The following is a 27,996-nucleotide window of genomic DNA, read 5'->3' as shown; positions in this document are numbered from 1 at the left end:
CTCACAAACCTAGAAATCACTGGGGATAATTTGAGAGCAGGAGATTCTCCCAGAGGCGGTTGTGACCCAGTTGGTGGGAGGGGGGTGCTAGTGTAAAGCACAAGCAGCAAGTGCTGGGGATAGACCCACTGTTGCCACGGTTGAACCCCAGGTCGGTGGCTAGTCATTTCATGACAGTCTTCTACTGTGTGTCTATGATATTCAGACAGTAACAGGGTAACTGCCAGGCTAATGTTAGGACGGCCTTTTTGCTGTCCTAACTTTGGATTGAATATTGTTGTTAACTAGGAATTCCTGGCTCAATTCCTGGACTGCTCTGGCACTACCTAGGTAAGTATCATCGAATATTCAGGTCTGGCCCTGTCAGCAGGAGGTTTTTGAGCAGGAGGCAGTCCTATTCTGATAACTCCCTATAATGTATTCTATGCTTCCTCATAGAAACCTTTTGGGGAGGGGATGGGGGTGGGGGAGGGGGAAAGAATGGATATTCATCTGTGACCTACTACTAGTACTTATCACTTCTATAGCGCTACAAGGCATACGCAGCGTTGTACACCATACACGAAAGACAGTCCCTACTCAAAGAGCTCACAATCTAAATAGGACAGACAAACAGACAGAACAACTAAGAGGTAAGGGAATTCAAGAGGTGGGGATGAAAGGGTACAGGGCAAGTGGTTAGGGGTCAAAAGCAGTGTCAAAGAGGTGGGCTTTTAGCCTGGACTTAGAGTGGCCAAAGACGGGGCTAGACGTACAGGTTTGGGAAGTCTATTCCGGGCGTGAGGTGCTGCGAGATAAAAGGAACGAAGTCTGGAATTAGCAGTAGAGGAGAAGGGGACAGACAAGAGAGATTTATCCACAGAATGGAGTACCCGAGGGGAGGCGTAGGGAGAGAGAAGAGTGGAGAGGTATTGGGGAGCGGTAGAGTGAATGCACTTATAGGTCAGTAAGAGAAGTTTGAATTGAATGCGGAAACAGATATGGAGCCAAGTGAAGTGACCTCAGAGTGATTTGATTTATCAAGTACTCTTTCAGTACTTTGGGTGGACTTTACAGCTTAAGCATGAATTAGAGGCCTAGCTAGTCAGTCTAAACAAACTCCTGGTCCTATCATGCGAACAGACAATTGCCTTCACTCTCCACTTAAGGAGTTAATTTTTAAATCTCTTGAGGCAGGTATAAACCATATTCTAACTGTATCCATTTACTTAACCAGTTAGCTGACTGAATATCACTGCTAACTGGTTAAGTGCCAGCTCTGCCCATGGACTACCCAGGTTCTTACCGGACAGTACTGCGGTGGTCAGACCCAATATTCAGCGATACTGACTGGTTAAGTGCAGCTGAGTATCCACAGCTGGGATGCTGAGCATGATTTAATTGGGCAGGAGCTGACAGACACATTTACAGCAGCTCCGAGATGTACACAAATATGAAACTGGACTCTGCTCTGCCCAAACTATTCCCCTGAGAACACGTACACACAGCACATATAGAATTACATACTGCCATGTCAATGTGCGTTCTTATTATACAGTGACACGGGGCCAGGGACCCGCGGTGACTGTGGGGATGGAGACAGAGACAAACTTTGTCCCCGTGTCACTTTGTACTTTGAAGTCTATTAATGAACTGGACTGTTATTTATGTTTGATTGATGCAGACAATAACATTTGTATTTTTTGTTAAAACAAGCAAACATGCTGGCCACAACTAGCAAAATTTGCCTGGGGGATCCTGTCTATTCCTGCTACCAGCACATCTTCTAAGAAGACATCTTCTGTTGCAAGAGGGACTGTGGAAGACAGCAGAGCTAGACTGAATCCTGAGATTGTTGATGACTTATTAAACAATCATAACGGTGCGTCATAGGGCATATTTCTCCCCTCTTGGTCATACAGAAAGGGTTGTATTTTGTACCCTTGGACATTTTAACAGGGTGGATTAGGAATCCTTGGGGTAGTAGAAATCAGCTATTGTTGGGGTTGGAAGGGTAGAGGGTGGTGGTTGCAATTTATACACAACTGTTTCACAGCATATTGTTCCTTTTTATACTTTAATAAAAAAAGATTTAAATATAAAATCATAAGTGTTTAAGATTTCTGCAGATAAGAACAAAGCCCATGGGGCAGGGATGGGGACAGAACGGGGACGGAGACAGAACCCACAGGGATGGGGTAGGGACAGGGACAAATTTTGTCCCTGTCTCATTCTGTAGTTCTTACACACAAATGCACCGCCATGGAATTTGATAAAATGCTGTTCTGAATATCAGCAGGTGCACAGTTAACTTCTGGCTGTCCATCCTGATCGAGATATTAAATGCCATTAAATATCCAGGTTTAATTCAGCTCACAACTTGGGTCCAATATATTTTGTTGTTGGTAAGTTACACTTCTGAAAATCTGAAGCAGTTTCTTTGTTGTTGCTTTTTTATGCTTCTGACCAGAGCTATCTATGACACTCATGCCGAGATGATCGAAAGCCCCGCGCTCTTCCAAACAGCGCTCTAAAAAGAGCACTGGAACAGCGTGGGGCTTTGCTGCCCCTATGATCAGAGATAGTAGCATGCAAATTTATGCATGCTATTATCTCTGATCATAGGGTAAAGTGCAGGAGGATTGTGCCTGAGCATGCCTGGAAGAAGAAGGAGTGTACTGCCCTCCTCCAACAAAGGTAAGGGGGGTGGGGAAGAGGGCCGCTAGACCACCAGGTTGGGGGGAAAGTTGATTTGCAGCCTGCTGGGTCACCAGGGCTTTTGGGGGGGGGGGGCTGCAAAGGGTGTTTGGGGTCTGGAGACCCATCGGATATCCAGCCCCCTGAACTTGGGTCGGGGAGGGGGGGGGGGGTCAGGAAGACTGGAGGTCTGGCAGACCTCCAGCTCCCATGTCGCTTGCTGGGAGTCGGGGTTCCTGAGGGGGGGCTTCTGTGGGGGGGTTTGTATTGGGGGGAATGGGGGGAGGCCTGCTAGCATGCAAATGCATGCTGTACAGAGCTCACCATTCCTCCCCAATTGTCTGCAAACCGTAACGCTAGCTCCAAGATAGCATAGGGTTTGCTGCAGACAGCGAGCCAATGTTTGGCATGCTGCTCGCTGATCCTTGGGAAGTACATAAGTACATAAGCATCGCCATGCTGGGACAGAGCAAGGGTCCATCGAGCCCAGCACCCTGTCACCGACAACGGCCAAAAGAACAAGCAATTTGTCCCGCCCATCCTAGAAATACTGTATTATTCCATCGTCCATTCAATAACATTCTATGGCTTTTCCCTCCAGGAAGCCGTCCAACCCTTTTTTGAAGTCCGCTAAGTTAACTGCCTTAACCACCTTTTCCGGCAGCGAATTCCAGAGTTTAACTACGCGTTGAGTGAAGAAAAGTTTCCTCCGATTCGTTTTAAATTTACCACACTGCAGTTTCATCACATGCCCCCTTGTCCTAGTATTTTTGGAAAGCGTAAACAGACGCTCCACATCGACCCTTTCCATTCCACTCATTATCTTATATAAGTACATAAGTAATGCCACACTGGGAAAAGACCAAGGGTCCATCAAGCCCAGCAACCTGTCCACAACAGCGGCCAATCCAGGCCAAGGGCACCTGGCAAGCTTCCCAACCGTACAAACATTCTATACATGTTATTCCCGGAATTGTGGATTTTTCCCAAGTCCATTTAGTAGTGGTTTATGGGCTTGTCCTTTAGGAAACCGTCTAACCCATTTTTTTTGGTTACATTTGTACCCCGCGCTTTCCCACTCATGGCAGGCTCAATGCGGCTTACATATACAGCTACTTATTGTACCTGGGGCAATGGTGGGATAAGTGACTTGCCCAGAGTCACAAGGAGCTGCCTGTGCCTGAAGTGGGAATCGAACTCAGTTCCCCAGGACCAGAGTCCACCACCCTAACCACTAGGCCATTCCTCCACTAAACTTTGCTAAGCTTACTGCCTTCACCACGTTCTCCGGCAACGAATTCCAGAGTTTAATTACGCGTTGGGTGAAGAAAACATTTCTCTGATTTGTTTTAAATTTACTACACTGTAGTTTCATCGCATGCCCCCTAGTCCTAGTATTTTTGGAAAGCGTGAACAAACGCTTTTCATACACCTGTTCCACTCCACTCGTTATTTTATATACCTCTATCATGTCTCCCCTCAGCCGTCTCTTCTCCAAGCTGAAAAGCCCTAGCCTCCTTAGTCTTTCTTCATAGGGAAGTCGTCCCATCCCCGCTATCATTTTAGTTGCCCTTCGCTGCACTTTTTCCAATTCTACTATATCTTTCTTGAGATGTGGCGACCAGAATTGAACACAATACTCAAGGTGCGGTCGCACCATGGAGCGATACAATGGCATTATAACATCCTCACACCTGTTTTCCATTTCTTTCCTAATAACACCCAACATTCTATTTGCTTTCCTATCTGCAGCAGCACACTGAGCAGAAGGTTTCAGTGTATTATTGACGACGATACCCAGATCCCTTTCTTGGTCCATAACTCCTAACGTGGAACCTTGCATGACATAGCTATAATTTGGGTTCTTTTTTTCCACATGCATCACCTTGCACTTGCTCACATTAAACGTCATCTGCCATTTAGCCGCCCAGTCTCCCAGTCTCGTAAGGTCCTTCTGTAATTTTTCACAATCCTGTCATGAGTTAACGACTTTGATTAACTTTGTGTCATCAGCAAATTTAATTACCTCGCTAGTTACTCCCATCTCTAAATCATTTATAAATATATTAAAAAGCAGCGGTCCTAGCACAGACCCCTGAGGAACCCCACTAACTACCCTTCTCCATTGTGAATACTGCCCATTTAACACCACTCTCTGTTTCCTATCCTTCAACCAGTTTTTAATCCACAATAGGACATTTCCTCCTATCCCATGACCCTCCAATTTCCTCTGTAGCCTTTCTCTGACTCGTCCGCTTGAAATACCATTTCTGACACCGGTATCCCAACCAAATCTTCCTCGGTGAAGACCGAAGCAAAAAAGTCATTCAATCTCTCTGCTACGTCTTTATCTTCCTTGATCGCCCCTTTTACCCCTCGGTCATCCAGCGGCCCAACCGATTCTTTTGCCTGCTTCCTGCTTTTAATATACCGAAAAAATGTTTGCTATGTTTTGTTGCCTCTAATGCTATCTTTTTTTCGTAATCCCTCTTGGCCTTCTTTATCTGCGCCTTGCATTTGCTTTGACACTCCTTATGCTGCTTCTTGTTATTTTCAGACCTCTATCATATCTCCCCTCAGCCGCCTTTTCTCCAAGCTGAAGAGCCCCAGCCTCTTCAGCCTAACCTAATAGGGAGGTCGTCCCATCCCCTGTATCATCTTTGTCGCCCTTCTCTGCACCTTTTCCAATTCCACTATGTCTTTTTTGAGGTGTGGCGACCAGAATTGAACAAAATACTCAAGGTGTGGTCACACCATGGAGCAATACAATGGCAGAATAATATCCTTATTTTTGTTTTCCATCCCTTTCCTAATGATACCCAACATTCGATTTGCTTTCCTAGCCGCGGCAGCACATTGAGTAGAAGTTTTCAACGTATCATCTACGATGACACCTAGATCCCTTTCTCGGTCCATGACTCCCAACGCTGAACCTTGCATGACGTAGTTATAGTTTGGGTTCCTCTTTCCCACATGCATCACTTTGCACTTGTTCACATTAAACGTCATCTGCCATTTAGACGCCCAGTCTCCAAGTCTCGTAAGGTCCTCTTGTAGTTTTTCACAATCTTCCCGCGATTTGACTACTTTGAATAACTTTGTGTCATCGGCAAATTTGATTACCTCACTAGTTACCCCCATTTCTAGGTAATTTATGAATATGTTAAAAAGCAGACGTCCCAGCACCGATCCCTGAGGGACCCCGCTAACTACCCTTCTCCATTGCAAATATTGGCCTTTTAGTCCTACTCTCTGTTTCCTATCTTTCAACCAGTTTTTAATCCACAGTAAGACACTACCTCCGATCCCATGTCCCTCTAATTTCCTCTGTAGTCTTTCATGAGGGACCTTATCAAACGCCTTCTGAAAATCTAGATACACAATATCAACCGGCTCACCGTTGTCCACATGTTTGTTTACCCCTTCAAAGAAATGCAGCAGATTGGTGAGGCAAGACTTCCCTTCACTAAATCCATGTTGACTTTGTCCCATTAGTCCATGCTTTTGAATGTGCTCTGTAATTTTGTTCTTGATTATAGTTTCTACCATTTTGCCCGGCACCGACGTCAGACTCACCGGTCTATAATTTCCCGGGTCTCCTCTGGAATCTTTTTTAAATATTGGCGTTACATTGGCCACCCTCCAATCTTCCAGTACCATGCTCAATTTTAAGGATAAATTACAAATCAATAACAGTAGCTCTGCCAGCTCATTTTTTAGTTCTATCAGTACCCTAGAGTGAATACCATCCGATCCAAGAGATTTGCTACTCTTTAGTTTGCAGAAATGCTCCATTACGTCTTCCAGATTTACAGATATTTCAATATTTTTTTCCGATTCTTCATCTTCGAATACCCTGTCCGACACCGGTATCCCACCCAAATCTTCCTTGGTGAAGACCGAAGCAAAGAACTCATTTAGTTTTTCTGCTTTTTCTTTGTCTGTCTTCCTTGATCGCCCCTTTTACACCCCGGTCACCCAGCGGGCAACCAATTCTTTTGCCGGTTTCCTGCTTTTAACATATCTAAAAAAAAATTTTACTATCAGTTTTCGCCTCTATCGCTATCTTTCTTTCAAAATCCCTCTTTGCCTTTCTTATCAGTGCTTTGCATCTGACTTGACATTCCTTATGCCACTTCTTATTTTCCTCATTCGGTTCCTTCTTCCATTTTCTTTTTTTTTTTTTTTGTTCAATCATTTTTATTAATTTTTATATAACAAAAAGAAAGGAAATTAAGTACCAGAGACTTAATAATAGTTTAACAAGTTTGATTATGTACACTGACTTGTAGAAGAATTATAGACATTGTTTACATCAACTCTAGGATCCCTGATTCTGTTTCATTACAGGTATTGTATATCTATAGGAATAAGCATATTACTAAATGTTAGAGGTGGAGATAAGAAATTATATATATATATATATATATATATATATATATATATATATATATATATATATATATATATATATATATATATATGTAATTAGTACTCATTTATATTTGCATAGATTATAATAATTAATATTAACTGGATGAGTAATCGAGTATAGGAGACCAGGTTTTATTGAATACTAAAAGGGAGCCGCATTTCTCTGCAGCAGCTTTTTCATATTTAGCATTTTCTGAAGGATTCCTTGTTAGCTCCTTTCTGATCATCTGCCCATGAGTATATTTATTTATTTATTTGTGACATTTACCGTATTTTTCGGACTATAAGACGCACTTTTTTCCCCCAAAATTTGGGAGAAAAATGGGGGGTGCGTCTTATAGTCCGAAGGTAGCGTTTTTGGACCTCCGTTGTGTATATCTCACCTTGCATCCAAACCAAAGTTTCAGCGTGCTTGTCTGACATTGCTGCCTGGATGTCTCAACGCCACCTGAAATTAAATATGACCAAAACCGAGCTTCTCATTTTCCCCCCCAAACCCACCTCCCCGCTCCCCCCGTTTTCTATTTCTGTTGATGGCTCTCTCATTCTCCCTGTCTCCTCAGCTCGAAACCTTGGGGTCATCTTTGACTCTTCTCTCTCCTTCTCTGCTCATATCCAGCAGTCCGCCAAGACCTGTCGTTTCTTTCTTTACAACATCCGTAAAATCCGCCCCTTTCTTTCCGAGCACTCTACCAAAACCCTCATCCACACCCTTGTCACCTCTCGTTTAGACTACTGCAATCTGCTTCTTGCTGGCCTCCCACTTAGTCACCTCTCCCCTCTCCAGTCGGTTCAAAACTCTGCTGCCCGTCTCATCTTCCGCCAGGGTCGCTTTACTCATACTACCCCTCTCCTCAAGACCCTTCACTGGCTCCCTATCCGTTTTCGCATCCTGTTCAAACTTCTTCTACTAACCTATAAATGTACTCACTCTGCTGCTCCCCAGTATCTCTCCACACTCGTCCTTCCCTACACCCCTTCCCGTGCACTCCGCTCCATGGATAAATCCTTCTTATCTGTTCCCTTCTCCAGTACTGCCAACTCCAGACTTCGCGCCTTCTGTCTCGCTGCACCCTACGCCTGGAATAAACTTCCTGAGCCCCTACGTCTTGCCCCATCCTTGGCCACCTTTAAATCTAGACTGAAAACCCACCTCTTTAACATTGCTTTTGACTCGTAACCACTTGTAACCACTCGCCTCCACCTACCCTCCTCTCTTCCTTCCCGTTCACATTAATTGATTTGATTTGCTTACTTTATTTATTTTTTGTCTATTAGATTGTAAGCTCTTTGAGCAGGGACTGTCTTTCTTCTATGTTTGTACAGCGCTGCGTATGCCTTGTAGCGCTATAGAAATGCTAAATAGTAGTAGTAGTACTTACAGGATTCCATGTTCCCTGGTGGTCTAGTGACGTCGGGGCAGGAAAGAGCCCCCTCTTTCCTGCCCATCGCGCTGCTCTCCGTGCTTCTCAATGCTTTCTGACGGTCTCGGCGAGATTCAAAATGGCCGCTGAGATTCTCGGCGGCCATTTTGAATATCGCCGAGACCATCAGAAAGCATTGAGAAGCACGGAGAGCAGCGCGATGGGCAGGAAAGAGGGGGCTCTTTCCTGCCCCGTCGTCACTAGACCACCAGGGAACATGGAATCCTGTAAGTACACAACGGAGGTCCAAAACCCGGACAAGACGCACCGGAGCACCTAGGTTTTAGAGGAGGGAAAGAGGAAAATTTTTTTTTTCCTATTTCCCTCCTCTAAAACCTAGGTGCGTCTTATGGTCCGGTGCGTCTTATAGTCCGAAAAATACGGTATATCCCACATTATCCCAAACAAGTTTGAGTTCAATGTGGCTTACAATAAACAGTATAGGATAACTAAAAAGGCATGGGATAAGCATGTGGGATCGCTTAGGAACAGGAAGAATTAGGGGTTACAGAGGATGGGCAGACTGGATGGGTCATATGGCCTTTATCTGCCGTCATGTTTCTATAACATAGAATAATGCATAAGAAAACAATTTGTTGGAAATGCTAAAGAAAGTGGACTTACCAAAATCCTTGGTACAAATTTCATTCATGAAAGACATTGTTGACAAGAACGTTGGCCATAGGCCCTGCGAATGAAAGAAAAACATTTTATACAATAAACCATCACTTAGGAGCCCTTTTACTATGCATTAAGAAATGAGTTTAGTGTTCCTAATGTGGTAATATTTGAGGCATTTTTCAATTTTTTTTTTAGGTTGAATTGCTACACTACTCTCAAGCAGGTCAATATTCAGATTCCATGGTCAGCATTTAAACATATAACCAAATATTCAGTGCCAGCAGTTGTTCAAATTTGGCTACAAACAGGTTATCTATTATTATTATTATTAATTACATTTGTACCCCGCTCTTTCCCACACATAGCAGGTTCAATGCGGCTTACATAGTAAATAGAATTACAAAGTCTTGAAGGAGAATGTTACAAGTTGTAGTAAACATAGTAGTAGTGGGGTTTTGAGGATATGTAAATTGAGCATGGAGAGGTAAACACAGATAGGATGAGCAAAAGGAGAAGAGATTGGGAGGGATAAGGAGTAGGAAGGATGGAGAGGAAGAGATTGAGGAATGAGCATAAGGAGATTGTGAGACATGGTCAAAGGTATAATAATCGTTGGGGCAGGAATCATGTGGGTGGACTTAAAAAGTTAAGTTGGGTCATTAGGGTAAGCTTCCTTGAAGAGATGGGTCTTCAACATTTTTCTGAATGGTAGATGGTCGTTGATTGTTCAGATGGATCTTGGCAGAGCGTTCCAAAGCTGGCTACCCAAAAAGGAGAAACTGGATGCATAGGAGGTCTTGTATTTACTTTTTAACAATTTTATTGATGACTCAGTATAAACAATACAATATTCGTAAGTCATATACAGAACACAACATGAACAGATAGATGACCGATAATCATGACAAAAACATTGATCGTCACATTTTTCCCCCCAATAACTCCCAACCTACCTCCCCCTACCTAGACCTCAGTGTCCCCTTCCCCCATCTTCCCTCCCTACCCTTCCTTACCCCTCTAAAGTTGTCCCCCCTCCCCCATACCACCCCTCCCTTTCTCTACCCCATTCCAGGCAGCAACATGTCTCCAATAACCCATGGAAATTGATTACTATATTAACCAAGTCTCTTAGCTATCTTTGCTGGGTCCAGGCTTAGTCGATTTAAAATGGAACTTCGGGCCCTAGGGGCCAGAATATTAATATACGGTTCCCATGTGAGGTAGAATTTACGTTGTGTTTTAGGTTTGTAGTAGGAATCTCTCAACTCCAATAGTAACAGCAGGTGCCACCTATTGCGCCATTGCCAAAACGATGGTGCTTCTAACTGTGTCCAGTTAACTAAAATGCATTTCTTCCCCACTATACACGCCTTATAAATTAGCAGATTATAGCAGACAGTACTGTTTCCCTTCAGCAGGTCGACCCCCAGAAGGGCCGTCTCCGGCGTTAATGTCACCCTCCGCCCCAGGAAGTCCCCTAAGAACTTCGCTATTTGCCCCCAGTATTTGGATATCTCTGGGCAGGCCCACATTGCATGATAATAAGTATAGTAGGGAGCCCCACACCTGCAACAAGTAGGCGAATCCGCCCTGCCCATGTGATATAATCTCGACAGTGAGGTGTACGCCCTGTATATACTGCGTCCCTGGCACTCCCTCATTTCCGCACTACTAACTTTTTCTTTTATTTGCCTCAAGCTACTCAGCAATAAGCTGATATTAATTTGTTTCTGTATGTCTGCTGTCCACTTTCTGGCCAACTTTTCAAGGTTCTTTTTTGGTCGACTTACTAGCAGCCTTATGTGTAACATTGAAATAGAAGATGGATCTGTTGTTGGCATTTCATATAGTTCATTGAATTTGGAGGCCACATCAACTTCCAAGAGGTGTGTAGGCAACGTGTGAATGTAGTGGGAAACCTGTTTAAAGGCATATATATCTGCCCATGTATTAGAGTCTAGGTTCAAGGAGTCCATGGACTTAAGGCGCCCCTCCCTGTCCACAAAATCATCTACCATATGAAGCCCTTTATCCCCCCAACCCCTGATACGCTTATTCTCTAGCCCTGGTTTAAAGGCTCTGTTACCTCTTATGGGCAAAAGTCTACTAACATGTGCATCAAAGGACCAGAGCCTCGCTATCTCTCCCCATATCAGCCGCATCGGTTTTATCAAAATACTTCTACGTATATAAGTAGGCAAATCCGAAGCTTCAGCCTGTAAGACATAGTTAAAATGCAACGGACGCATCCAATCTGCCTCCATCTGCAGTGGTGTGTGACGCGAATCTCCCTTCAACCAGTCTCCCAGGTGTCTTAACATACAAGCTCTATTATACCACTATAAGTTCAAAATTCCAAAACCTCCTGTATTCCACCCATCCATCATACTTCCCATACTAATCTGCGGCCTTTTCTTATTCCAAAAAAATTTTGATAACAAGCCAAGCAATGTTTTCCAATCACCTTTTGTGAGGCTTAGTGGCAAAGTCTGAAAATAATAAAGCCATTTGGGAAAGTTGATCATATTGAACAATGAAATTCTACCCAAGAGCGACACCGGTAGCCCTCCCCATCGATCCAGAAGTAATTTGGTAATTGAAAACAACTTGTTAATGTTCAATTGATACAGTCTCCTCGGATCACCCGGCAGTTGTATACCTAGATATTTAAATACTTCTTCTGTTCTTTTCAATGGACAGTTAAGCTGCGACCACTCTGCATCAGACATATATAAGGTCTGAGCCTCGGACTTATCCAGGTTAAGACGAAAGCCTGAGTATTCCCCAAACTCTACAAATATCTCCAAAAGTGCTGCCAAGGATGTCCGAGGCTCCTGCAATACCACCAATAAATCATCTGCAAAGGCTGCCAGTTTAAATTGTTCCCAGCCCACCTCTACCCCCCTCACCTCCGCCATAGTCACAATATCTCTAACCAGAGGATCCATTACCAAAACAAATAGAAGGGGCGAAAGGGGACAGCCCTGTCGTGTACCTCTCTCTATCGGAAACAAGTCTGAAACTATACCGTTAACCACTACTTCTGCCACAGGCGCCTGATACAAAGCCTTAATGGCTTTCACTAAATAACCTCTTATCCCATAGGCCTCCAATGTCGCATACATAAAGGACCAATTAACCTGATCAAATGCTTTTTCAGCATCGAAACTCACCAACAGTGATGGCCTGGAGGCCCTATGTATTGCCTCTAGAGCTAATAGAATCTTCCTCATATTACATGCTACTGATCTCTCGCGAACAAACCCAACCTGCGGCTCCGCTATCAGGGATGGCAAAACTCTAGCCAGCCGATTCGCCATGATTTTAGCAATCAGCTTTGTTTCGAACGGCAATAAGGAAATAGGTCGATAGGAACCCGCTCTACCTGGATCTCGACCTGGTTTAAGCAGCACAATTATCTGCGCTTTCCTCAAAGTGTCCGGCAATGTTCCTCTCTGTATTATGGTGTTAAACACCACAGTCAGGCATGGGACCATGTCATTTATCATCAGTTTGTAGAATTCGGACGTATAGCCATCTGCCCCCGGTGACTTGCATAAAGGGCTATTTCTAATACACCATCTCACTTCCTCCTCATTAATCTCAGCATTAAGCATTTCTCTTTGCGTTTCTTGTAGTTGAGGTAGCTCCTGACCCGCCAGGTAAGAAGCCGCCTCAAGCCCGGTGTCAGCCGGTGATGCATATAGCTGGGCATAGAAGTTTTTGAACACTGTGTTAATATCTGCGTTAGTGTGGGAATAAGAGGTCTTGTATTTAATACCTTTGCAGTTGGGAAGGTGTAAATTGAGGTTAAGTAAGAGAAGACAATGATCTATTTCTGGTTGGGAGGTCGATGAGGTTATTCATGTAGTTAGGGGATTCTCCATATATGATCTTATGAATCAGAGTGTGGACTTTAAAATGTATTCTGTCTCTGATGGGGAGCCAATGAAGCTTCTCTTGAAGAGGTGTTGCGCTAATACGCTATCAACGCTATCTATGGACGGTGCTGTCACTATTTGAAGATACAACGTGTTTTGGTTAGTGCTAGCGTGGCTAATTGTACAAACAACTGGGTGGGGAGCAGAATTAACCACGATAGCACTAACCAAAACCTTTTTCTGACACCGTCCATAGCTAACCTGTATGTAGCCAAATTTGAGCAACAGTTCCTAACTGAGCATGCTTTCAGTAAACAAATAATATTGTGGAAGTAATAAATTGATGATGCTTTAACGATATGGTAAGCAACTGAGGAAGACCTGAAGAAATTTTATACATGGTTAAATACTTTACACAAGAATCTGTGTTTTAAAATACAAATTTAACAAGAAGTGCATATCTTTAGACATACGTGTAATTTATGATGAAGGGAAATTTTTTGACAGACGTTTTTAGAAAACCTCTAGATGTTAAGTTTTTAGATTACAAAAGCTGCTGTAACAATCTTACCCACTTTTTAGTGTGATGTATGGCTCATTTTGAATTGTGTGAAGGCCTTGTTATAGGACAAGCGAAAAGGAGGAGCAAACCTCACGTGAACAACAAACAAAACAGTGAGGTAAGATGTAAGGAGGATATCAAATGGTCTTTATTGGAAAACAGCTAAAAGACGACCTGACACGGCCGTGTTTCGACCCAAAGGGCCTGCCTCAGGGGTCTGGTGAATCTACATAAAAACAAACATGAATATGTAATCACCAACGACAAAAAAATAAAACCATATTTATTTATTTATTTATTATTACATTTGTACCCCGCACTTTCCCACTCAAAGCAGGTTCAATGCGGCTTACATAATAATATGGAATACAGAATATTGAAAGAGAAAATATAGGTTAATCATATTTGAATAATGGAAGAGATAGGTAGGTAGAGATGGGAAGAGTGAAGGGAGTAGGAGAGGTATGAGCAAGGGGTAGATGAACATTGGAGGAGGGGTAGAGGAGATGGGAGGGGGAAAGGGACACGGGAAAAGCACAGGGAAGTTTGGTGGGAGATGTAGTCTGAGTCTTTGTCGTTGTCTTCTGGATATGTCTTGGGTAGATGGGTTCAAAGAATTAGATTGGGTCATATGGATAGGCTTGCTTAAACAGATGGGTTTTTAATGATTTCCGGAAGGGTAGATAGTCGCTGATTGATCATATAGGTCTAAGGAGGGCATTCCAGAGTTGGTTGCCTAAGAAGGAGAAGTTGGATCCATGATAGGTTTTGTACTTGAGTCCTTTGCAATTGGGGTAATGTAGGTTGAAGTAGGTTCGCGAAGTTTCAGACATGTCTCTGGTGGGACATATAGTAATTAAATAAATAATTAAATGGATGAATGAATATTTAAATGAAGCAGTAAAATATAGATAAAATAATAAAACAGTAATGTTCCAAATAAAAGGTAGAGTGACACACAAATGAGATTACAAAAAGTATACATACAGTTAAAAGGTTATATATATAATTATAAAAGTGCAGGTCAATAAATTGTACATGAATTTATTAATGTATGGATGAGCAAGAAACTATGAAAAAACCTCTGATGTTATGGCAAAAATGCTTAACGGCGAGATTGTTGGCAAAGTCCTGGTTGTAAAGTCTTTATGATGTCCAAATAAAACATGAAAATAAGGTGATAGATTTGCATATAACAACATACATATTGGTGCTTATACAACGTATATTGGAATTGTAATACACTATTTCTGTGTGAAACAGATTTAACCAAAACGTTGTGAGGGAGCCAAAATGAGGATGGTGTCTGTGAAGTAGAGAGAAAAGCAGTGATGCGGCTAATGTTTTGAAGAGAAAAATTAAGTAACTGGAGTGTATGATACAAACAAGTAAAAAATCTGCAAGCTGGGTTACATAAGAAAAGTAAAACCCTTCCTGTGCTGTTTTTGCTTGAATTCTTTCAGGCAAAGGAAAGGGAAAATAGCTTGTGAAGTGCTTAATAATGAAATGTGCTGAAGGAACCCTTTTGGGTTCATTTTTTCTTTCGAGTCCTGTGTTTTGGAGACTGAACTCTGCCTATGGAATCTAATTCTTTGTGCTGAATAAAAACCCTTTATGTTTTGAAACCTGGCTGCTGTGTGAGTGTCTGAGCTGGAGAGTTGGAAATCCCGGAGTGGGATCTGGATTAGGGGGATTTTCTCTGATTTCTTCAAAGGGAAGTGTTAAAGGGATCTTCTTTTAGTGATGATGTCACACTATGGGTGCGTGTCTTGCCTGCCTTGCACACTAAAGCAGCCTGGAGGAGATGGAGCAAGCAGCCGACAAGCATCAATGAGTCACCGACTTGAAAACTGCAGAATGGACGGGAAAAAGGTAGGAGTCTGTTTTACTGCGGGTGCAGGGGTGGGGAAATAACCTCTGTTTGCACCTGCAGTAAAACTTTGAAACTTTCTCCCATTCCCATGGTTTTACCGCGGTTTATCCGCTCCCATGTCATTCTCTAATCTAGGGCACCATTTGCCCTAGACTCTGAATTTGACTCCCTCCAAAGCCGTCAGTTCTGCCTAGAAGTATCCCATTCATTGCCAGGCTTCATAAAGGATGACTTCCCGTTTGTTCTGGGCTCCCACTGTGGATCCACATAGTAAAGCAAGGTTCTCTACACCTTCTGAGAAGTTCTGAGAGAAGAGGACATTTCTCTGGTAAGTGAACACTATTTTGTTTTGTGCTTTGGTAACTTAAAGATTGGGGTTTAAAGGAAGAATTGTAGGTTAGTGATAGGCAAAATAAAAATATAAAAAGCAAATTTTATCAACTAATCTCCATAGTCCTTTCCCCTTAGTTTTAAAACTTGAACTTTGTACCACAGCATTAACAGATAGAATCTAGCAGGCACTGCAGGATCTAGTTTAGTCTTAAGGAGGGGAATAAAAAGAGAGATAGAGAAAGGGAAAAGCATGCAGGACCTAGTTTAGTCTTAAGGAGGGGAATAAAAAGAGAGATAGAGAAAGGGAAAAGCATGCAGGACCTAGTTTAGTATTAAGGGGGGAATAAAAAGAGAGAGAGAGGGATAGAAAAGCAAGTATTATTAAATGGTTGCCGTGGTGTACAACCCATTTCCCATAGTTTTAAATTGAAATTTTCTCTAGAGATAGGCATTTTTCCCATAGCTTTAAACTGAAACCTTTTCTAGAGGTAGAAACCTAACAGCCAAAAACTCTTGTTCTAAAAGGCAGTTATTTTCTGTTCTTTGGCTGCTGGAGAGGTAGCAAGTCCAGCGACCTCAATTTGGTGCTAACTAAGGTGTGGGAAAGTAGAATATTTGCATAGGTTGCTGAGTTAGCTTCAAAGAGCCTGTTTAAAAAAGGTCCCTTAGATTCAAAACTATATAAAGAGGAAAGGTCCCACTGAACTTTCTTTCTGAGAAGTTCCGAGAGAAGAGGACATTTCTCTGGTAAGTGAATGCTATTTTGCTTTGTGCTTTGGGAACTTAAAGATTGGGGTTTAAAGGAGGAATTGTAGGTTAGTATTAGTCAAAATAAAAATATAAAAAGCAATTTTATCAACTAATCTCCATAGTCTTTTCCACTTAGTTTTAAAAACTTTGTACCACAGCATTCACAGATAGACTCTAGCAGGCACTGCAGGATCTAGTTTAGTATTAAGGGGGAATAAAGAGAGAGAGAGAGAGAGAGAGAGAGAGGGAAAAGCAAGCAGGACCTAGTTTAGTATTAAGGGGGAAATAAAAAGAGAGGGGGGGAAAGCAAGTAGGACCTAGTTTAATATTAAGGGGGGAATAAAAAGAGAGAGAGAAAAGCAAACATTATTAACTAGTTGCCATAGTATACAACCCTTTTCCCATAGTTTTAAACTGAAATTTTCTCTAGAAATAGGCGTTTTTCCCATAGTTTTAAACTGAAACCTTTTCTAGAGGCACAATCTTAACAGCCAAAAACTTTAAAAGTCTCAAATCTTGTTCTAAAAGACTGTTATTGTCTGTTCTTTGGTTGCTGGAGAGGTAGCACGGACAGTGACCTCAATTAGGTGTTAACTAAGGTGTGAGGAAGTAATCCCATTAACTTGCAGTAGCAGATATTTATTTATTTATTTATTTATTGCATTTGTATCCCACATTATCAGCAGATATAAAAATAGGTCTGTGTAAAGGTATAGGAGATGCATGTATTTATGTTTGTTGTTCTGTGTAGTATGCCTTATTAAAAAGATGGGTCTTCAGTGATATTCGGAAGTTTGTTAGTTCGTAGATCTTTCTCAGGTTGTGCGGCAGTGCATTCCATAGCTTGGCACTCAGGTAGGTAAAGTTTGCTGCGTGCGTAAGTTTGTACTTTAGACCTTTGCAGCTTGGGAGATGAAGGTTAATGAATGTGCGGGCTGATCTTTTGGCATTCCTGGTCGGTAAGTCTATCAGGTCTGACATATAGGCTGGGGTCTGACAGGCAGTGTGGGATCTAATTTCTCGGTTGTTGAGATTGAGACAGTTGGGGGTAGGTGATACAGTGTATGAGTGGTTCTTCTCCTATTTGTCGTGGCATTTTATACGGGTTCATAGTGGGGGGAAAGTTTCTGATCTTATTGAAGTTAGAAGAGGCGTCCCACAGGGGTCGGCTCTTTCTGCCTTACCGTTTCATATCTATTTAGCGCCGTTGTGTTGGGTGTTTGAACAGCTAGGGATAGAATACTATCTGTATACTGATGATGTGCAGTTTTCTTTCCCGACACGAGCCGTGTTTCGGCGTTAAAGAACGCCTGCCTCAGGGGTCAGAGATCGGATGTAAATAATGTAAACAATGTATGACTCCAATACCTCCGAACGGGAACGGAGAGAATCTTTAAAGCCAAGTGTGCCTTGTGGAAATAGCAGCCGCAATAAAGGAAAAAAACTCCTGCGTATAGCCTTGTATTTTGCAAATGCAAATACTGAAATCCAAATGGGACTTGATCTACTGCCTTTCTGAGGTTTTTGCAACTACATTCAAAGCGGTTTACATATATTCAGGTACTTGTTTTTGTACCAGGGGCAATGGAGGGTTAAGTGAGTTGCCCAGAGTCACAAGAAGCTGCAGTGGGAATCGAACTCAATTCCCCAGGATCAAAGTCCACTGCACTAACCACTAGGCGGCTACTCCTCCACTAGCAGCATTCCGTGTAGAAACCTGCCCTTGCAGATCAGCAATGCGGTCGCACAGGCTTCTGTTTCTGTGAGTCTGATGTCCAAGGGCAGGCTTCTGTTTCTGAGTCTGACGTCCTGCATGTACGTGCAGGACGTCAGACTCACAGAAGCAGAAGCCTGCGCAGCCACATTGGTGATCTGCAAGGGCCGACTTCTACATGGAATGTTGCTAGTGGAATAGCAACATTCCATGTAGAATCTCAAATAGGGAAAGGGAATTGGGATTTGATATACCGCCTTTCTGAGGTTTTTGAAACTACATTTAAAGCGGTTTACATATATTCAGGTACTTATTTTGTACCAGGGTCAATGGAGGGTTAAGTGACTTGCCCAGAGTCACAAAGAGCTGCAGTGGGAATTGAACTCAGTTCCCCAGGATCAAAGTCCGCTGCACTAACCACTAGGCTACTCCTCCACTCATTCCACCAATAAGAGCCAACCTCATCAGTGATGTCACAATGGCTTGATTGCCCGATACTTGGCTCACTTCTGATATTGTGATGTCATAAGGGAAAGTGGGGAAAGGGAAATGGGACTTGATATACCGCCTTTGAGGTTTTTGCAACTACATTCAAAGCGGTTTACATATATTCAGGTACTTATTTTGTACCAGGGGCAACGGAGGGTTAAGTGACTTGCCCAGAGTCACAAGGAGCACACATTACGCTCTCACAAGGGTGGCAGCGTTTTCAGTTGCCAGCCCAGTGTTATGGAGTTGCTTTGGCCTGGGCTTCTCCGCTTCTGTGTAAATGTAGATCAATATAAGAAGTTTTTGAAAACTCATTTTTTTTTGTTCAGGCATTCTGTATATGGTGCAGTTGGGAATTAGCAGCAGTCCGTTCTAATTTTTGAAGGTGATGTGAACTGTGTATGTATCTTTTACTGTGAACCGCTGTCCTCAGTCACATAGGACATTTAATACACAGGTGCTTGAATATAGACAGTGGCGTTCCTTGATCGGCTGCCATCCGGGGCAGGTCGCTGCTACGCACCCCCCTCCCTTGGGTGCAGCAGCATGACACCCTCCCCCCAGGTTCAGCGTCCCCATGGTGCATCACCTCCAAGCCCCCCCCCCCCCCCGGGTGCATTCTTGTTACCTGATGGGGTGCAGGGAGCAGCCACGCGGCTGTCGCCAGTTCCCTGCTCCCTCTGTCCCGGAACAGGAAGTAACAGCAGAGGGAGCAGGGAACCAGCGGAGCTGACAGCTGGGCTGCTCCCAGCACTCCTCCTGCAGCATGCACCCGGGGCAGACCGCCCTGCCCTCGATACGCCACTGAATATAGATCTGCTCTAGAGACTTTTGAGGAAGGGACCTCAGAGGCCCAAAAAGTTCATATATAATAATTAAATATAGCACAAGCTTCGGTGTACACATATAAAATCTTTTTCCAACTGTTCTGATTGTTTCCATTTGTATGCCCATCTCAGAGGAGTGGCCTAGTGGTTAGGGTGGTGGACTTTGGTCCTGGGGAACTGAGGAACTGAGTTCGATTCCCAGCACAGGCAGCTCCTTGTGACTCTTGGCAAGTCACTTAACCCTCCATTGCCTGCCATGAGTGGGAAAGCGCGGGGTACAAAAATAAATACTCTCCGACATATCTATTTTAAGAATGGATGAATGAAAGTTTGTGTTCGAATAAGATTGCATTGAATGTGGAGAAAACTGAAATTACGATTGTGGGGAGGGTGGTAGAGGGGAGATGGCCTGAGAGTATTCGGGTAGGGGAGTTGGATGTTCCTGTGAGTAAAGAGATGAGGTTGCTGGGGGTGACACTGGATGCCATACCTTTTAGTTCTTATTACGAAAATGAACTTTCTTCACCTGAATTATCTAATCCACTCTGTTACCTCCATCTTAAATATGTATTTCTCTTTTCCGGAATTGGCGATCACCAATACGGAACAATGTAAGCCACAGTGAGCCTGCAAATAGGTGGAGAAATGTGGGATACAAATGCTACAAATAAAATAAATAAATGCTTAACTTTCTATGCAAACGCAGATTGGGAGTGTGGTACAATTGTCTTCCTATCAGTTACATTTATTATATCAGTTGAAGCCAACGTTGCCTGTGGTTGATTTCAGGGGCGTAGCCAGATGGTCATATTTGGATGGACCTGAGCCCAAGGTGGGTGGGCATGGAATTCACATCCCCCCAATCCCCCTCTGGTTTGCTCCTCTCTCCACCCTTCCCTGCCCACAGACCCCAAATATTAAATACTTGAGCAGGCGGGGATCCCCAAACTCTGCTTCCTGAAGATTTCCTCCTCCTCCTCCTCAAGCAGCCAGCACTCTTCCAAATGGCAGCCGGCAGCACTTGCCTCAAACTGATGCTGCTACCGGCTTGTCGTGCATGCTCAGTGCTTATGCATGTGCGTAAACTGAGCATGTGCAGAAAGGCCGGTCTCCAGGCAAATGCCGCTGGCTGACATTTGGAAGAGCGCTGGTGCCCAAGGAGAAAATCTTCAGCTACTACTACTACTACTTGACATTTCTAAAGCGCTACTAGGGTTACGCAGCGCTGTACAATTTAACATAGAAGGACAGTCCCTGCTCAAAGGAGCTTACAATCTAAAGGACAAATGTACAGTCAGTCAAATTGGGGCAGTCTAGATTTCCTGAAAGGTATAAAGGTTAGGTGCCGAAAGCAACATTGAAGAGGTGGGCTTTGAGCAACGATTTGAAGATGGGTAGGGAGGGGGCTTGGCGTAAGGGCTCAGGAAGGTTGTTCCAAGCATAGGGTGAGGCGAGGCAGAATGAGCGGAGCCTGGAGTTGGCGGTGGTGGAGAAGGGTACTGAGAGGAGGGATTTGTCCTGTGAGCGGAGGTTACGGGCGGGAACGTAAGGGGAAATGAGAGTAGAGAGGTAATGAGGGGCTGCAGACTTGAGTGCATTTGTAGGTAAGAAGGAGAAGCTTGAACTGTATGCGGTACTGATTGGAAGCCAGTGAAGTGACCTGAGGAGAGGGGTGATATGAGTATATCGGTTCAGGCGGAATATAAGACGTGCAGCAGAGTTCTGAACAGATTGAAGGGGGGATAGATGGCTAAGTGGGAGGCCAGTAAGGAGTAGGTTACAGTAGTCAAGGCGAGAGGTAATGAGAGCATGGACGAGAGTACGGGTGGTGTGCTCAGAGAGGAAAGGGTGAATTTTGCTGATGTTAAAAAGAAAGAAGCGACAGGTCTTGGCTATCTGCTGGATATGCGCAGAGAAAGAGAGGGAGGAGTCAAAGATGACTCCGAGGTTGCGGGCAAATCTTCAGCTGGCAAGATTTGGGGATCCCCAACAGCCACAGCAAGAATGTCACAATTTTGGGCAGGCCAGAGTCCAAAGTGGGTGGGCCCTGGCCCACCTGTGGCTATGCCACTGGTTGATTTGTGCTCTGTTGTTATCAAGATTAAATTATTGCAATTCCTTGTACTGGGAGATTTTGAGTGCAAAGATTCAATGGAAAGTGGTATGGCAAAGTGGGAGCACATTACTCCAGTGTTAAAGCAACTGCACTGGTTGCCTGTAAGATCTAGGGTTTGGTATAAAGTTCTGTCTCTTATTCACCAAGTTGTCTATGGGTTGGCTTCATGGTATTTGCAGTCTGTAGTTAAGTTTTTCTCGTTAGGCAGAGGTTTAAGATCTGAATCCACAAAGCATTTAGCGGTGGATTTACGAGTGTCCTCGCATTATGCTGTGACAAAGGCTTTAGCCTTCTCTATAGCAGGGCTGGTATTATAGAATGCTCTGCCTGGTTACTTGCGTCATTCTATTAATGCGTCACAGTTTAAGAAATTGCTTAAGACTCAGCTTTCTTGCAAACAACTTGAAATTGCCTCGGTAAGAATCAATCACCCAAATTTGCAGGAACACCTTAACGCAGTCCTACTCTATAGACCATCAGGCAACTGGCAAGATTCCCAAACACACTTTATGGACTTTATTTCGAACACCTGTGTCTCTACCTCGAATCTCATCATAATAGGAGATATCAACCTGCACCTTGAAGATCCCACCTCTACAAGCACCCAAGAATGCAAAGAGTTCCTACAATTGTGGGATCTTCACGAACCAAACACGCAACCAACTCACAATAAAGGACACACACTAGACATTATCACATACAAATTCGACTCTGATTCAAACCTCATACTAACAGATACAAAATGGACACCCGCACCGTGGTCAGACCACTATAAAGCATACATCTCCCTCCAATAGCGAACGAAAGACTCACCTAACAAACAAGAACGAAAAACATACACCATGAGAGGTAAGATAGACCCGGTAATATTCTGGCAACAGATCTACCACAATGGATGGATAATAAAGGCAGATACAAACCAATTCCTCCTAGAATGGGACGATAGATGTAGATCAATATTAGACAATATTGCCCCAACTCAAACCAGAACCTCACACAGAAAGAACTCAATACCATGGTTCAATGAAGAACTGAAAAAACTCAAAACACAAGTTAGAAGGTTACAACGAGCGTGGAATAAAAAGAAAGATGAACCCACACTTAACGCCTGGAAACAACTTCGAAGAAAATATAAATATACCATAAGACAAACTAAAAGATTATATTACAAAACTGAAATTGGACCAAACTACAAGGACACACATAAACTCTTCCAACTCGTGAATAAACTACTAGATATTACACCAGTCACAACCGACAACAAAGATACACCAGGAGCAGACAATCTTGCGAGATTCTTCAAAGAGAAAATCGAACAATTGCGACTTAAAATACCTATCAGTACCACCGACTATGCTGAACTCCTTGATTGTCTAGATCCAGACCCTGGAATACACCCAGCAGACAAAACCTGGACCAACTTCGAGACATTATCGGAGGATATCATCTCCCAAACGCTCAAAGGATTTGCCAAATCTTATTGCAAATTAGACATATGCCCAAACAGCATTATGACATCTGCCCCTCAACAATTTATGACAGACCTAACGAATGACGAACTATATGTTACAAAATGGACTCTTCCCGAAGGGGAAAGGAAACATTCTACTCACCCCTATACTCAAAGATGCAAAGAAAAGTGCTAGCGAACTAACCAACTACAGGCCAGTAGCATCCATTCCCTTAATAACCAAACTAACGGAAGGGATGGTGACCAAACAATTCACAAACTACTTAAACAAATTCTCAATATTACACGACTCCCAGTCAGGATTTCGATCTAACCACAGTACTGAAACAGTACTAGTTACTCTCATGACTAAATTCAAACAAATGATTGCAACTGGCAAGAACATACTACTTCTACAATTTGACATGTCTAGCGCCTTTGACATGGTTAATCATGGAATACTACTACATATCCTCGAGTACTTCAGAATTGGAGGCAACGTTCTCAATTGGTTCAAGGGGTTCCTAACCACACGATCATACCAAGTGACATCTAATTCGACTACATCAGCCACATGGATACCTGAATGCGGAGTTCCACAGGGATCCCCCCTCTCACCGACTCTATTCAACTTAATGATGATACCCTTGGCCAAACTACTATCAAATCAAAACCTCAACTCATACATATACGCAGACGATGTAACGATCTACATCCCATTTAAACAAGATCTAACGGAAATTTCCAATGACATCAACCAAAGTCTACATATCATGCATACATGGGCGGATGCATTTAAGCTGAAACTCAATGCAGAAAAAACGCAATGCCTAGTACTCACCTCTCAACATAACATGAACAAATTCACCACCATTAACACACCAAAACTGATTCTCCCAATCTCGGACACCCTAAAAATTCTTGGAGTTACCATTGATCGACACCTAACACTTGAGAACCATGCGAAAAACACAACCAAGAAGATGTTCCACTCAATGTGGAAATTAAAAAGAGTAAGACCTTTCTTCCCAAGGACCGTCTTCCGTAACCTGGTACAATCAATGGTACTCAGTCATCTAGACTACTGCAATGCACTCTACACTGGCTGCAAAGAGTAAATAATCAAGAAACTTCAGACAGCCCAGAACATATTCGGTAAAACAAAATACGAAAGTGCTAAGCCGCTACGAGAAAAGCTACACTGGTTCCCACTTAAAGAACGCATCACGTTCAAAATATGCTCCCTAGTTCACAGAATCATTCACGGAGATGCCCCAGCCTACATGTCAGACCTGATTGACTTACCACCCAGGAATGCTAAAAAATCATACCGCACATTCCTTAATCTTCACTTCCCCAGCTGTAGAGGTCTAAAATACAAACTAACGCATGCGTCAACCTTTTCATACCTGAACACACAATTCTGGAACGCGCTGCCGTGCAACTTAAAAATGATTTATGAATTAACTAACTTCTGCAAACTACTGAAGACTCACCTCTTTAACAAGGTATACCACAAAGATCAACAAATGTGAACTCCTCCACATACATCCAGAACTGTCTTATAATATCTGCTTGTTATACTACTATCATGTTTTATCATTATAATGTTAACCAAGATCCTTCTGTAATACTAAATGTCTATTTTCTTATATATTTCCACCATTCATGATGTATTGAAAGCCACATTGAGCCTGCAAAGAGGTGGGAAAATGTGGGATACAAATGCAAAAAATAAATAAATAAACAAACATTCTCGACTGCCTAACGAGGGGTACTTAAGTCTGTTTAGGGTAGGACACGACGCGTGCCTATAAGTGAGCGAGATTACCCGGGCGCACTGGGTGCACTTCTTGAAGCCGCTGGAAGACTTCGATGACATGGGCGGAAAAATCACGCCGGCGAAATCAAAACTCGTAATGGCGGTAAAGGCACCAAAAATAGGGAGAGAAAAACTCGAACCGAGGCCTCAAAAGGGCCTACCCCGAAAACGAAAAGAAACTTAGCGGGGCAAAAACTGGAAACACGGGAAAAGGGAAAAAGACCGAAAAGGTCTTCCTCCAAGTTCCTTTTTTTTTAAGCAAAGCTCAAAGACGCGCGAGGGTCAACTTGAGGGGCGCGAAACGGCGCAAACACGACCGTCCCGAGCGCGGACAAAAGAAGACTGACGAACACGAGCCGGTTCGGGCGGGAAGACGGCTGCGCATGCGCGGTGCGCATCGGCGCGCGAGGACTAGCAAAGGCCTTTGCTAGTAAAGTGTTCCGATTGGAGGGGCTGCCGTGGACGTCACCCATCAGTAAGAACAGGCAGCCTGCTTGTCCTCGGAGAATACTAAATGTCTATTTTCTTATATATTTCCACCATTCATGATGTATTGTAAGCCACATTGAGCCTGCAAAGAGGTGGGAAAATGTGGGATACAAATGCAATAAATAAATAAACAAACAAACATTCTCGACTGCCTAACGAGGGGTACTTAAGTCTGTTTAGGGTAGGAGTTTGTTATATTTGTATTAATATTTTATGCATGTTTCTATGGAAGCCGTTTTGGTTTAAAGCGGATTATATGTTGTTGTTGTTGTTTTTAATAAATAAGAGTAAACATTACCTGTAGCAATTACTTGACACGCACAGCTTTGCTTGATTCCATTTATCAATAGCAACTTTGAGCTCTGCTGCTGTTTCCCGCCATTTATCTTCCTCACTTTCATAGCTTTTCAGCTTTTGTCTTAGAGTCTCTTGTGCACTTCTGGCTTGGTGTAACTGCAGCTCTGTTTCCTTCAGTTCCTCCTCTTTTGTGCTCAGGGTCAGGCTCAGATTGCTGGCCAAGGCCTCGTGTTCTTGAGACAACAGCCAGAAGCGTTTCGTTGAATTTGTCAAACGATGAGACACCTGCAAGTCTACAAGTCATGACACATGGTAAGGTCAATGTCCTTTTACTGTTTGTTGTTGATACTTGGTTATCTGATATTATTAAAATGCAACAGATATGCAGCGTAACAGAAACTGGGAAACACTGAGGCCTGCCATCTTCTCTTGCAGTGGCGGCGATGGGAGAACCTCATCTCCCTTGAGAGACCATTTATTAGGTAAGTTTCCTGCCATGAAGGCAGATTTGCTCTCCAATCAAGTACATAGCCAGACCTTGCGGTGGGAGGGGGCCACAGCCCGAGGTGGGAGGGGGGGCACATTTTGGTCTGCCGGCCTGGTGCTCCCCCAATTGCTGACTGCAAGCTGCAGCAAATACCTTGGCTGGCGGGGGTCCCCAACCCCCGCCAGCTGAAGCTTTCTCCAGCGCCGCAGCATTGCCTGCCCTGCTCTCTGTTCCCTCTCACGTCCTGCACCCTCCTTTTAGTGAAACTGAGCATGCTCAGTTTCACTAAAAGGAACGTTCGGGACGTGAGGGGGAAGAGAGAGCAGAGCAGGGCAACTTACCGGTGCCAAAGACCGGTGCTGGACAAGACTTCAGCTGGTGGAGGTTGGGGACCCCCGCCAGCAAACCAAGGGGTCCGGAGGAAATTTGGGGGGGCCCAGGCCCCCATCGCCCCATGTAGCTACGTCACTGCATCGGGCTACAGAACTGGTTTGTGTCTGGAGGACTATAGGGAAAGCTGCAGGCTGTACCATTAGTCACTTTCCCAGATGACAGAACTACATTCTAAGCTTAACACAGTACCATACTGAACTCAAAAAGCATATATTGTTCCCAGGGCCATAGAGAGACTGAGCCGGACCCTTCGGGCCTCCTTCCCTCCTTGTGTCCCGCCTTCACGGAAGTTACGTCAGACGAGGGCGGGAACACAGGGAGGGAAGGAGGGCCGAAGGGAGGCAATCTGCTGCCCTGCTGCCTGCAGCGCTTTCACACGGAGGTGAGAGGCGCTGTGATTTCAATGCAGGGGGCCCGGCCCGGCCTGGTGGCAGACGATGGAGGGCGGGTGGGACTGCAGCGCCGGGCCCCCCTTGGAGGCCCAGGGAATTTTGGCCCCCCTGCCCCCCCTCTCAGCGGCTATGGTAGCCAGACCACAAAATTTGGGGGAGCCGTAGCCCATAGTGGGAGGGCCACATTTTGCCCTACCTCCCTTCCCCTGCCACAACTCCACATACCTTGACTGGTGAGGGTCCCCAAGCCCCGCCAGCAGCAGCCTCCTTTCCTCCAGTGCTGTTCTCCGCCACATTGCCTGCCCTGTGGCTGCTTTTCGCCTCACGTCACAATGTGAGGGGAAAAGCAGCCGCAGGACAGGCAATGCAGTGCAGAACAGCACTGGAGGAAGGGAGGCTGCTGCTGGCAGGGCTTGGGGAACCCCACCAGCCAAACCAGAGGCCCCAAAGCCCTGTGTCTGCTCCTCCCCAGCCTCTAAGGGAGGCCTGGTGCCGGAGTTTTCTCTCTCCTGCTCCTGTCAGGACACGATCACCCGGGTCCTGTCAGGAGAAGGGGGGAGAGAGAGAGAGAGAGAGAGAGACAGTGCCAGGCCCCCCTTGGAGGCCAGGCCTAGGGAATCTTGCCCCCCCTCTCTGTGGCCCTGATTGCTCCTCAGTTGTTCCCTGTTGTCTCCTTCATCTTCACTGTGCCCTGCTATGATCACCCCGAGTTCATGATATTTTCAAGCCCCACCTAGCTGTAGACACACCAGCACCTTTACAACTTATCTGTCACCCAATCAGAGAGTCAGGAACTTGAAATTTCATTGACCAACCAGGAACATTATTAATTCATTTAGGGCCGTTTTACAAAGTGGCAGTAAGCCCAATGCAGGCTTACCGCTCGCTAAAAAGGAAGTATCGCTGGGCTACCGAGGCAGGCCCAGCGGTACTTCCCACCCCCAGTGCGCCATCATATCCACCACT

General features: G+C 44.2%; 1 protein-coding gene across 1 annotated transcript in view; it reads right to left on the bottom strand.

Annotated features, from left to right (window-relative positions):
- Nucleotides 1-27,996, bottom strand: part of LOC115461795 (B-cell differentiation antigen CD72-like) — a 59,222-nt gene that overhangs the window by 9,313 nt on the left and 21,913 nt on the right. Inside the window, exons 4-5 of the mRNA XM_030191839.1 lie at nt 25,760-26,051; nt 9,159-9,222 (exon numbers count right to left, since the gene is read on the bottom strand). Coding sequence (XP_030047699.1) covers nt 9,183-9,222; nt 25,760-26,051 — 332 coding nt within the window. The 3' untranslated portion in view covers nt 9,159-9,182. The remainder of the gene's footprint in view (nt 1-9,158; nt 9,223-25,759; nt 26,052-27,996) is intronic.

Source organism: Microcaecilia unicolor, chromosome 2 (assembly GCF_901765095.1).
Source record: "Microcaecilia unicolor chromosome 2, aMicUni1.1, whole genome shotgun sequence".
In the NCBI taxonomy this organism is placed as follows: Eukaryota; Metazoa; Chordata; class Amphibia; order Gymnophiona; family Siphonopidae; genus Microcaecilia; species Microcaecilia unicolor.
This window is presented reverse-complemented; position numbering and strand designations above follow the sequence as displayed.